This window comes from Pteropus alecto, unplaced genomic scaffold, assembly GCF_000325575.1.
Source record: "Pteropus alecto unplaced genomic scaffold, ASM32557v1 scaffold5, whole genome shotgun sequence".
Taxonomy (NCBI): Eukaryota; Metazoa; Chordata; class Mammalia; order Chiroptera; family Pteropodidae; genus Pteropus; species Pteropus alecto.
In genome coordinates this window covers 32,631,542-32,642,707 of record NW_006441953.1, presented here as the reverse complement: position 1 = coordinate 32,642,707, position 11,166 = coordinate 32,631,542, and the positions used below count along the sequence as shown (strand labels likewise).

The 11,166-nt window shown below is 59.3% G+C and overlaps 1 protein-coding gene across 7 annotated transcripts in view; it reads right to left on the bottom strand.

Moving 5' to 3' along the window:
- The window catches only part of NELFA (negative elongation factor complex member A), a 16,756-nt gene extending 5,824 nt beyond the window's left edge, over positions 1–10,932 (bottom strand). The window contains exons 1-4 of one of the 7 annotated variants that reach the window (XM_025051744.1): positions 10,115–10,932; positions 9,721–9,831; positions 1,303–1,474; positions 54–215 (exon numbers count right to left, since the gene is read on the bottom strand). In XM_025051744.1, the coding sequence (XP_024907512.1) occupies positions 54–215; positions 1,303–1,474 (334 nt within the window). In that variant the 5' untranslated portion in view covers positions 9,721–9,831; positions 10,115–10,932. The other 6 variants (XM_025051742.1, XM_025051743.1, XM_025051746.1 and 3 more) reach the window with 6 other exon arrangements.
- Between the last annotated feature and the right edge of the window lie 234 nt (positions 10,933–11,166).

The following is an 11,166-nucleotide window of genomic DNA, read 5'->3' as shown; positions in this document are numbered from 1 at the left end:
GCTGCCCGGCCGCCCCCCGCCCCCCGCGCCCCAGGCCCGGGACTGGCACTTACACTTCTGCAGGAGCTCGGCCCGCAGCGTGGCGCTCTTCGGCTTCCTCTTCAGCTGGAAGTGCTTCACGGGGGGCGTGAGGGGCCCGGCCAGCGTCGTCAGGGCGCTCTTGTTCAGGTACCTGCACTCCAGGGGCAGCATGGCCGACGCCTCGCACTCGCTCACTGCCCGGTCAAGGACCAACACAGCATGTCAGAGGTGCGAGGCCCTGCGCGGGCCACGGTGTTCACAGCGAAGATGAAGCAAATCCAAGACGCGAAGCGAAGCCAGCACCCACAGGACTGCCTGCCCGGGCCCCAGCCCTGCAGCCATCGCACAGCCACCAAGGCCATCGGGGTGTCTCTTTTCCAGGGCCTGGCCCCCCCAAGTGGCCTCCGGGACCCTGCTGAGTCCTGGCCTCAGAAGAAGCCACGAGGCAAGCTTCCTCGGCTGGCCACTCACCCGGGGGTCAGCGCGCAGAGGACACCTGGGGAGCGCTCTGGCTGCCCAGGTCAGCTGGGGAGTGGACCGCGTGACGAGCCCCTTCCTGACAGGCCCAGGCCTCTGCGGCCAAGAAGCCCAAGTGGAGCTGATGGCAGAGCGAGCCCCTCCCGCCCAGGGGACATCACCCGGGTGGCCATGGACCTGGCCTGGACCCAGCGCAGGACGGAGACGTCTCGGGTCTGCTTCCCAGGCCCCGGAGGGTGCGCAGCGCACTGGGCTGTTACGAGCGAGTGGGCCCGGAGCAGGAGTGCGGCCACCCGAGGGTCAGCGGCCCTGCAGCAGGACACGCACCGCTCCCCCCGGGGCCACCGGCTCCGACCCTGCAGACCGCGAAAGGGCCCCGGGGGAGCCGGCTTCACCTGCCAGGTCCCTCAGACACCCGCAGTGTCCCCTAAATGGTGTCCAGTTCGTGTCCTGAGCACGGGCAGCGCTGACTCCGTCGGCGCACGGCCCAGCATCTGCCCGAGCCGGGGAGCACCAGGCTCTGGGCGACAGCCTGACCAGGGGCGGAGCCGGGGCAGAGCCAGGACGTGACAGTAACTGCGTCCCAGACAACATGGCAGAGGGAGGACGGGGCCCCACTGCCGTCGCAGCCTGTTCCTCACAGACCGGCAGGAAGCTGGCCCGCGGCACGGGTGGCGCGTTCACGGCAAACGAGGGGCCAGCGTGTGCTGCTCAGTGCCATGCACCCCAAGTCCAACCCGTGGCGGGAGAGAAGTCTTAGAGGAAGCAACCCCTCCTCCCGGCAGGGCCCCCACACACACGCACCCTTTTCTCTGAGTTCCCCTAAGACATCCTGAACGTTGGGGTTCTGCTCTTCAAGATCGAGGTTAAGCGAGCCCGTGTCAGGAAAGGACTTGAGAATGTCGGCCACCATGAGGACCCACGGGTCCGAGTCTAGGGTGGCCAGCTGGATGATCTCCGTCAAGGCGGCCTTCATCTGCCGAGGAAGGAGAGACGGGGGTCCTGAGCGGCTGCCAGCAGCCCCGCTGCCCGCCACCCTTGGCCTCTGCTGGGACCCCACTGCCACCTTGCCCGTGTAGGCAGGTGGGGCCGAGCGGAAGGGAGCATCCACGATCCTGTTCTTGAACATAGAGGAGCCCTCCAAACCCACGGAGCTTCTGGGGGGTCACAGGCACCCTCCAACCTCTGCAGCAACTGGCCCCATGCCCAGCCCCACCCGCACTAGGACCTGCGGGCTCCCCTTCCCCGGGGCCCCCGCCCCAGGGCCAACCTACTTCCTCGGGCTCCCACGGCCTCCGCTGGGCTGCAATGCCCACTCGCAGCCAGTGCCCCCACCCAGACCCATTGCCCACCCTCCTGCTGGGGTGGCTGCACGTCCCACGGACCCCCGTGGCCACACCCGATCTCCACGTGTGCTGGTGCGACAGGAAACGTGAAGGCCAGCCACGATGAGCTGACACGTGCCAGCTCCTGCCTTGGGTGCATGTAGCTGGGAATGACACCAGCACCCACACCACATTCAGGGGGCCCGCTGACGGGACACCGGGGCACAGATGGCTGGGCCCGAGGCCGTGACGTGCGGTGGAATGCTGCGGCGAGCAGGTGGCCCTGACACACTTGGCAGAGCAGACGGGGTCCTGCCACCTGCAGTGCACACCCGGGAAGGTGCCGGGAGCTCCGCAGTGTGTGCCCACCGGCCCCTCACAGAGGACGATGGCCCTTGGGGGCTGGAGTCGGCAGGCACTGGGTACCGGGTGGCCCACATCATTCTCTCCAGATGGCACAAGAGAGCCCAGAAGAGGCTGGTACGCCAGAGGACCAAGGTGACGTGGGGCCGCGAGAGCTGGGGCCCCCGCCCGCGCCCCCTCAGTGCCATCTGCCAACCCCGGAGCCCCAGCTCGCAGGGACCGCTGCGGCCAGCCAAGAGCCCGCCACGCGGAAGCACCGAAGGCCAGCGTCTGCCCTGCTCCCCCCGGCCACGCTCCTCCAACAGGTGCAAACAGCGTGGAGCAGCGCGGCGGTCGCCCAGCTGTGAGGAGCTCAGGCCGGGGTCGCCCCTCTGCGAGCAGCTCGGGCCGGGGTCGCCCAGCTGCGAGGAGCTCGGGCTGGGGTCGCCCAGCTGTGAGGAGCTCAGGGTGTGAGAGGTGGTCGCTTCAGAACCCTCTGCTGCTGTGCTGTCCTGGCTGACAGATACCCAGTCCGAAACCTGAACACAGCCCCCCACACTCCCCTTCCCACCGGGCCCTGTCCTTTGGGGGCCTGCAGTCATCTGCCTGCCACCTCTTACCTGCGCCCCCCAGCCCCGCCCTATCTGACACACCGAGGCAGCGCACGTGCCTTCAAAGTGATCTGCGGATCCCATTCACACTCCGGCTTAAACCTGTCTCGAGAGGCCACACCAGAGCCAGGCCCGGCCCCAGCCCTGGCCCTGGTCCTGGCCCGCTGTCCTTCAGGAATGGGCCTGAGCCTGGCCGGGCATTAGGGGTCCAGTGTCCCTGCATGGACGACTCCTCCCCACCACTCAGATCCCCACACTCGGCCTCAAGGAACAGGAGGTGCCGCCCCGCAGCTGCCCCGACTCCCCAGCCCACGCACACTGCACGTGCCGCCCATGCAGGCAGAGGCGCAGCTGCCATCAGGGCTAAAGCCCCGAGGCTCCAGTGTCACTATTGGACACTGGGCGCCGCCTGTCGGCCACACGCAGCCCACGGGCCAGCGGACCCAATTCTGAAAGGCATCCCTTAAAGTACGCAGACGTGGCAAAGGGTAAATAAACACTTATCTGTTAACCTGTGTGGTGGGGATTTCTGTTGTTACAGGTGATGGCTCGTCTGCCACCCACCTACCCTTTGTTTAGCTGAACCTTAAGCTCTGTTCTCCATTAACAAACAGAAAGGTGTGAGCTGACAAATGTTACCTGGCACTCACTACAGGGAGTTAAGAATAAACACACGTCCAGGGGAACGAAAGTTACGTTAAAAAAGCTACTCGCATCTAAAGCTGGTGTAAGAGGCTCAGCGAAGCCGCAGGCCCCACCCTTGGCAATGACCCGAAGCCCTAGGAACCGGAGACACGGACCGCGCCGGAGGACGCCCGCGACGCCCGGGCGCCCAGACCACGCTGGCAGAGGCGCTGGCAGACGGGGCCCCGCGTGGCGGGCGGCGGAGCCGTGCGGCCACTAGGGGCCTGGCCACGCGCCCAGCAGCTCCGCTCCCCGTACGAGCCCAAGTGACCGGAGGACAGACGTCCATCCGATGCCTGAGCCTGCACGGCTGTGTTCCCGGTACCCGCAGAGTGACCGCGACACCGAGCCCTCCCTGATGGACGGGTGGGTGAAATGCGGCTCACCTCTACGATGCCATGGCACGTGGCGACAGGAAGAAGTCCTGACACCGGCTGCCACGTGGGCGAGCCTTGAAAACCTTAGGCTAGGTGCAGGCAGCTGCTCGCAGAGGAGCACACGGCGGTGACCCCACGCACACGGGCCGTTCGGAAGAGAGAAACCCAGTCACAGACGGTAGAAAGGTGGTCCCTGGGGTGGGGGAGCGGGCACTGGGGAGGGACTGCTAACGGACAGACGGTGGTGACAGCTGCGTAACACTGTAAATACACCAAAACCCCGGAACTGTACGATTTCAAAGAACAAATCCTATGTGAATATCTAGATGTGAAAAACTGCATGAGGAAAAAAATGGGGCGGGGGGCGGCTGAGAGGCCAGCAGAGGGAGCTCGAAACGCCTGCAGGCCGCTCCAGACCCGGCAGGCACTGTACGGGGCCCTCGCCTGGAAGCAAAGAGACCTGGCCATGCCTGGAGGCAGGAATGTCCCTGGTCCTGGTTAGGCGCCATGTCCCCATACGTCAGAAGTCTGAGTCAGCGGCACCGTCTCTGGAGGCAGACTGCAGCAGGACAGCCCTGCTGAGCCAACCTGGGCGGGCCGAGGACATGGAAAGGCCAGTGTCCCACAGACAGTCCCTGTCAGCTGGAACAGGGCTCTGGCCCGCCCTGACATCAAGCGCCTGCTGGGCCCGGAAGCTCTGCCTCAGTCAGGGGCAGCTGGAGCCCTGGAGGGAGCAGCCAGTAAGACGGGGGACGGCGGCAGCACCCGGCAGCTCCCGCAGAGACGTGGCACCGTGAGCAGTTACACCGCCGTGGAGTTTTAAAACTGAAACGAGGACACGAAGCAGAGAAATGAGCTCGAGACACAGCGGGACAGCAGGCGGCCAAGGCGGCACAGGCCAGAAACGCAGCAGGCCGCGGAGAGACCCCTGAGCGTCGCCCTGACAGAGCCCCCGCGAGGCCCGAACAGACCCACGGTGAGTGGCGCCGAGCGCTGAAGACAGACCCCCCCTCCCCAGGTACTGAGACTCTGGGGCAAGCCCACTCGAATTCCAGAAAGATTTCTGCACACAACTGGATGATGTGAGTCTAAACTTCCTGTGAGAAAATCAACAAAGAAAAATAGGAAGAAAGTTAAAAAATAAGAGAAAGAGTAATGTTACCAGATAGTAAAATGGATGACTGACGCCTTAGGGTTCCTCCCCTCTCATTTTATTCCTATATAAACTCCAGGTGGATCAGATTTCAGTTTGAAAAATAAGACCATAAACCTCGGAGAGCCTTCTCCTTTATGACTGCCGAGCGAGAAGGCCTCTGTGAGTAGAGTCTAAACCAAGAACCACAAAAGACAAGAATTTGAATTTTACTACACCAGTATTTTTTGCATGAAGAAACACAAAAAACCCTCCAAATCCCATAAATGAAATCAAAAGAGAAAAGGACAAACTGGGAAAAAATACTTGCGGCTCCTATCACAGGCAGTTAAAAAAAATACCCCCGAAGAAGTCGGTCCTGCACCTCGTTAAGGAAGCTTGACATTAGACAAATGAGTCGAAATCCTTAAAAATGCAAAGGGTACTCAGGCCCATTCCACATAAGAGAAATGCAAAGCAAGACTAGGTTGGGCCCGCACTCCCACTGCGCCGGCAGGGCGGGCCTCCCCCGGGGACCGGGCGGGGTGGCAAAGGCTCTCCGCAGAGCTCCCACGTCCCAGCTCCTGGGGCCGAGCCCTGGATCTGCCACTGCCCCCCGGGGCCAGGGCACGGTCCCACCCGTGCCTGCGCCACCATCCACGCTCCGTACGTGCCGACGACCGCCAGCCTGCACGGCCACCCCGGGGACTCGGCACCTGGACTGGCAGCAGCAGTGAGCACTTCCCAAGGGGCAGGTGACCACGCTGCCGACTACAACATCGACGGGCATGAGCTCTGCAAGGTTCACTCAGCAACATTCTCCAGCTTCTGACGTGTGCCCGAGCGACGGGCACTGTCCTGAGTTCCTGCTGTGCTCGTAGGCAGGAAGTTACGGGAAAATCAGGCTGCGTTCGTTCAGGACCGCGTCCTGCGCTCTCCACCGCCGGGGCTTCGGCGGCTTAGGCAGACCAGATCGTGCACCGAGAGAACTGATCTCTGCTCCCACGAGCTTCTGGGGCCGCCCGCAGAGGTTAAATGGGCAACGAAGCATTCTCACGGGGCCTGCGCCCTACCTGGCCCTACCTGACCCTACCTGACCAGGTACGTGCGACATAACGCCCCAAAGGCGAAGCTGAAACAGAAGCTTGATCGTAAAAGACAACTCTAGAAGTCTTCATAAGGGTCCCTGAAGCGGCTCAAAGGAAAATTCTCTTCACAAAAGGGGGAAATTAAATTAATCAGGCCTATTTGCTATGCTAGACTTTGGAGGTTTGGAGAGATTTTAACTCGACTGCCCCCTTCTTGAGGACAGAGATGTGCCAGTGACAGCGTGCACGTCCCCGCACTGTGTGAAGTCCTCGCGCCAGGCGGCCAAACCTTCCAGAAGGGCCCTTCCGGCCTGAGACAGCCCAGAGAGCACCGGGGCGAGCGGACCCGCAGCCGACGGCAGAGTCTGCACCAGGCGAGCAGAACGCGGCCCCTGGCTTTGCAGAACGAACCACTGAGGAAGCCAAGGTTCAGCTGGCGACGAGTCCTGCGCTCTCCACCGTCGGGGCTTCGGAAAGAGAAAGGCCTTGGCCTGAAACCCTCCCCTCGGTACCGCTCTGCCCACGGGCCGCTCCCTTTGGTGAAGGCCTGTTGCCCTGTGAAGCACCCTCAGACACCACCGAGACTGGGTCACGGGATGTGCGCACCTGCCCGACAAGGGGGGCCTTCGGACTCACCCCAGAAGCCCCTGAAAGCAGTTCGAAGCTTGCACAGCCTGCTCCTGGAGACGGTGCCCTCGATCCCCGCTGGGAAGACCCCCCAGGGCCCCCGAGCCCGCCAGAAGGACACCAGGCATGGCCACGTGTGGTGCCTGCACGTCCCTCGCTTTAAAGGCTCGCTCACCGCTGCACTCACTGGGGTGTAGGACACCCCGCTTATGGAACGCCTCAAAGCGACGTTATCCAGAGAGGATGACCGTCCGGACGAGGCCGGCCGGGCCAGTCCTCACGCTTACCCGCTGCTGTCGTAAGGTCTGTATTCCTGGGCAGGTCCGCGGGCTCCGTTCTCCAGGGACAAGCCCGTCACCTTCCTTATGGTTTGGGCGGTGTGCTCTAGGGACGCCACCCAACGCCCACCTCTTCCTTCGGTGAAGCTGCCGATCCCATACTTACCCTGCCAGCAGCTTCCTGACCGGCCCTAACTCCGCTGCGAATGTCACGCCATGCCCGTGAAGCCGTGACGGCCCCTCTGCCACCAGAACCGACACGCCGGTCACTTCATGCCCCCTCGCAGCAGGGAACGGCTGGTCACAGGGAAGACCTGGCCTCGCACCCCCTTGTACGAGGCGCCGTCTAGGCCGTGCGCCCCCCGTTTCCGGCCAGGCGAGGGAGCCGTGGCTGCACGTCCCGTTGTTCTAATTTGCTTAACGTGCCGCTGCTCTGTGTGACCAGAGCCTGACTCGAGGGGCCACACAGAGGGGGATGGCCCACCGGGCCACCGCACCCTCTCAGCCGTTCATCACGCTGGGTGACTTCGCCGAAACCGGAGCCTGGGAGCACACCGGACCGACGCCGGCATCGTGCTCGGTCGCACCGACTTTCTGGGTCCTGCAAACGCAGGGGCCGCTTTGTCCTCTAACTCGTCCCTCACTGCCCGGCCTTCCAGGCGACCGTAGAAGATGCCGATGGTGACCCGGCTAACTCAGCACAAAGGTGACGTTAGAGAATTTCTGTGCATTCAACAGGCGCCTGGGAGAGACCTCTCTGAAGCGATGGCCCTGGTTATTCCACTGGCTACTGTGCGACCACAGAGTCCCAGCGGGCTGGACGGACTGGAGAAGGTAGCCACGGCACGCTGGCAGCGACGCAGGACAAGCTGACCTCATCGATCACCAATGCTGTCTCCGGCAGGTTTTACCCAAAGGGGTAAATGTGAACCCTGAGAACTCATGGCTGCTACATTTCGGGAAAAGCCACGGGCTGACCTTCGAGCCTCCTGCTGCCTGAGTCGCCCACCGCGAGGGGGTCCTAGTGTCCCCCTGACCGCCGGATGGAGACCCGCCTCGTCTGTCGGCACGACACCACGTCCTCACTCGCGTCAGAGCACGGTCCGGCCCGACCGGAACCGTGAGGCTTGGGAGCCTCGTCTGCACGGAGGACCGAGCGGGGTCTGGGCTTGTGGACTCCCGTCTGGCCACAGAAGCACATGGAACTCGCTCCCTGAGCGAGCGTCACCCCACCCTGCCCTCAGAGGCCCCGGCTTTGTTCTGGGGCGCACGGGTTTCTGCTGGAGGCTGCGTCGCGTGGTCTGCAAACTATTCACCAGAGTAAAGTGTCTCCTTTCCACACCTCTCTGGGAGTTTTTGCTGGCAGATGCTATTTGTATAACGTTCTAGAAAATGCGAACTAATCTGCAGTGGCAGAAAGTAGGTCAGTCGTCACCTTAGCACGCGGAGGGGACGGGAAGAAGGGTCACGGGGAGGCGGCAGGGGACGCAGGGTGTGACCTGCTACCTCGCTGTGACGTTTTGACAGGTGTGCACGTCACACGGTACACTTTAAGTACGGGCAGTTTAGGTCAATTACACCAAAAGTGGAAAAAAGTCCCTAAAAGCAATACACGTTTTTAAAGAACACAAACACGAAAACATTCAATAGAACCGGACGGTCGCTATTTACGGGGACAGTGCAGGACATGGGGATGAAAGGGGTAAGTAAAACAGAGGAGACCTCGTAGGAAGGACAAGAAAATCATAAGAAGGAAATAAAAAACAGAGGTGAAGGAAGACGGGGTGACACGGCCCAGAGTGCGCCAGAGACGATCACGAGGAATGTGGGGAGGCCGCGCGGAGAACGGCGGGGGGTCTCACGCACTCCGAAGCGGAGATTCGGAAAGGCAGACAAACTGGGCAAAGGCACTATCTGAAGAGTAACTGCTGAGAACTTTCCAGAGCACATGAAAGATAATTATAATTTGAGGAAGCCCAACAAACTGTGGGATAAACTAAAAATTATTTTCACCAAAACACGTCAGAGAAAACCGCAGAACTAGCTGCAAAGTGGGGCCTTGGCTAGGCCGACCGGCCCAAGGCCAGCAGGGCACACGTCAGGCTGGACGCAGGGCCACCGACCCATGGCTGACGGAGGTGCCCATCAGAGGCAGCTGCCTCACCGCAGCCGGGGGACCGCGCACCGGATTCGGGGCAGTGGGAACGGCGCAGTTTAGCTGACATTTCAGTGAAGTGCTGGGTCTGTGTAAGGTCAGTGTCGGAACTGTGACAGGGACTGAGGTTCGGTTTCCTTGGAAACGACAAAGGCAAGAGACATGCAGGTCCTGCCTGGATGTCCCTTCCCTGGCCTCTGTGCCTGGGCTGGAAAGAGGGGCTCCCTCTCCACTGCAAAGCGTCTCATCCCCGAGCGAAGGTGGACGCTCTGCTCCCACTGAAGCGCTTTCAACAGCGAAGCTCCTGAGGGTCTGTGATTTAGACGACAGTTTCTCAGCGAATAAGACAGCCGCAGTGACCGAAGGGCTGGCTGTGACGCTTCGCGACTGCAGTCTGTCCTTGGGAGAAGCACTGTCCTGCGTCCTGTGCAGCTGGCCTTGTGTTTCTCATTCCAGCTGAGATATAGAAATATACGTGTAGCTGTCCCAGTCACTGGTCGCTGGGAGCCCTAAGACTTCCCACGGCAGTATCACGAGTTGGACAATTTTATGCATTAAACATTTATCTCAAGAAATGAAAGATAAATAAATAAATAAAGTTACCTCAGTCACCTCTGCTCTCCCTAAAATTTCCTTTGGTAACAATGTCAAGGTCTTGGATCAAAAAGATCACTGGTTTTATCCAGCAGCAGCATTGATGACTTCTTCAGATGGCTTTTGAATATAACCGAAACATCACAAAGCCAGTATTCACATTTCACGACACTTTACAGTTAGCAGAACACCCCCTGCACAGCCCTGAAATCATCTGCCTCAGTTTTCAAGACGTCATTCCCACCTCCCCAACCAGATAACAACTTCTGAGAGAGCAGGGGCCCGAGTCCTCCTTGGACCCCTCACTGAATAAACTGAAATACTGGATCACTAAAATATCTTTCCTCCTCCCCGGTGTTAGCTGAGAACTGTCGTTTACTTAGCTTTTGAGAGGAACACATACATCACAGAACAAGTGGACTGGTGTCAGGATTTCGTTAATAAACAGGTTGTAGCAGGTGCTGTGTCTGATGGTTGATTCTGGGTCAGCTTGACTGGGCCACCGGTCAAATGTTACTCTGGGTTACTCGGGGAGCATCTGCGAGGCTGTTTCTGGGTGAGATTAACATCTGGACGTAGAGTGAGGGGAGCAGACTGCCCTCCCTACGTGGGTGGCCCCCAGAAAGACCTGAACAGGACAAAAAGGCTGAGTGAGACACACCCGTCTGATGGACCCATGGACATAAACACAAAATTCCTATACCAAACATCAGGACGACATAATCCAACAATATAAAATGACCAGGTTAGGAATGCAAGTTGGTTCACAATTAGTCCTATTCTGTTAACGTGGTGAATTACACATCAATAGATATTTTAAACACAACAGCAAGGGTTGGCAAGGATATGAGAACTTAGAACACGTAAAAATCTCTGGTGTAAAAAGGAAAAATGCTGCAGCCACTGCGGAAAACAGTTTGGCAGTTCCTCGGAAAGTTAAACACAGAGTTGTTACATGACCCAAGCAATTCCCCTCCTAGGTATATATACCTGATAATTTAAAACATGTCCACACTGAAACCATAAAACATACATCCATAAAAATTTGTCGTGAATTTTCACAGCAGCATCATTCATAATAGACAAAAACTGGAAACCCAAACGATCATCAACTGATGAATAAAATGTAGTCTATCGATACAGTGGAATTTCCTTCAGTCATGAAAAAGGAATGACGTACTGACACATGCTCTAACATGGATAAACCTTGAAAACAACACGCTAAGAAGCCAGTCACAAAAGACCACATGTATGATTCCACTTACATGAAATGTCCAGAACAGGCAAATCCATAGACACAGAAAGTAAAGCAGTGGTTGCCCAGGGCAGGGAGGCGGAGGGAGGGAGCCTGTTAACAGCACAGAGTTTATTTGGGGGCTGATGAAAATGTTCTAAAATTGACTAGGATGATCACTGCACAACTCTGTGAATATACTGAAAACCAATTCAATTGTA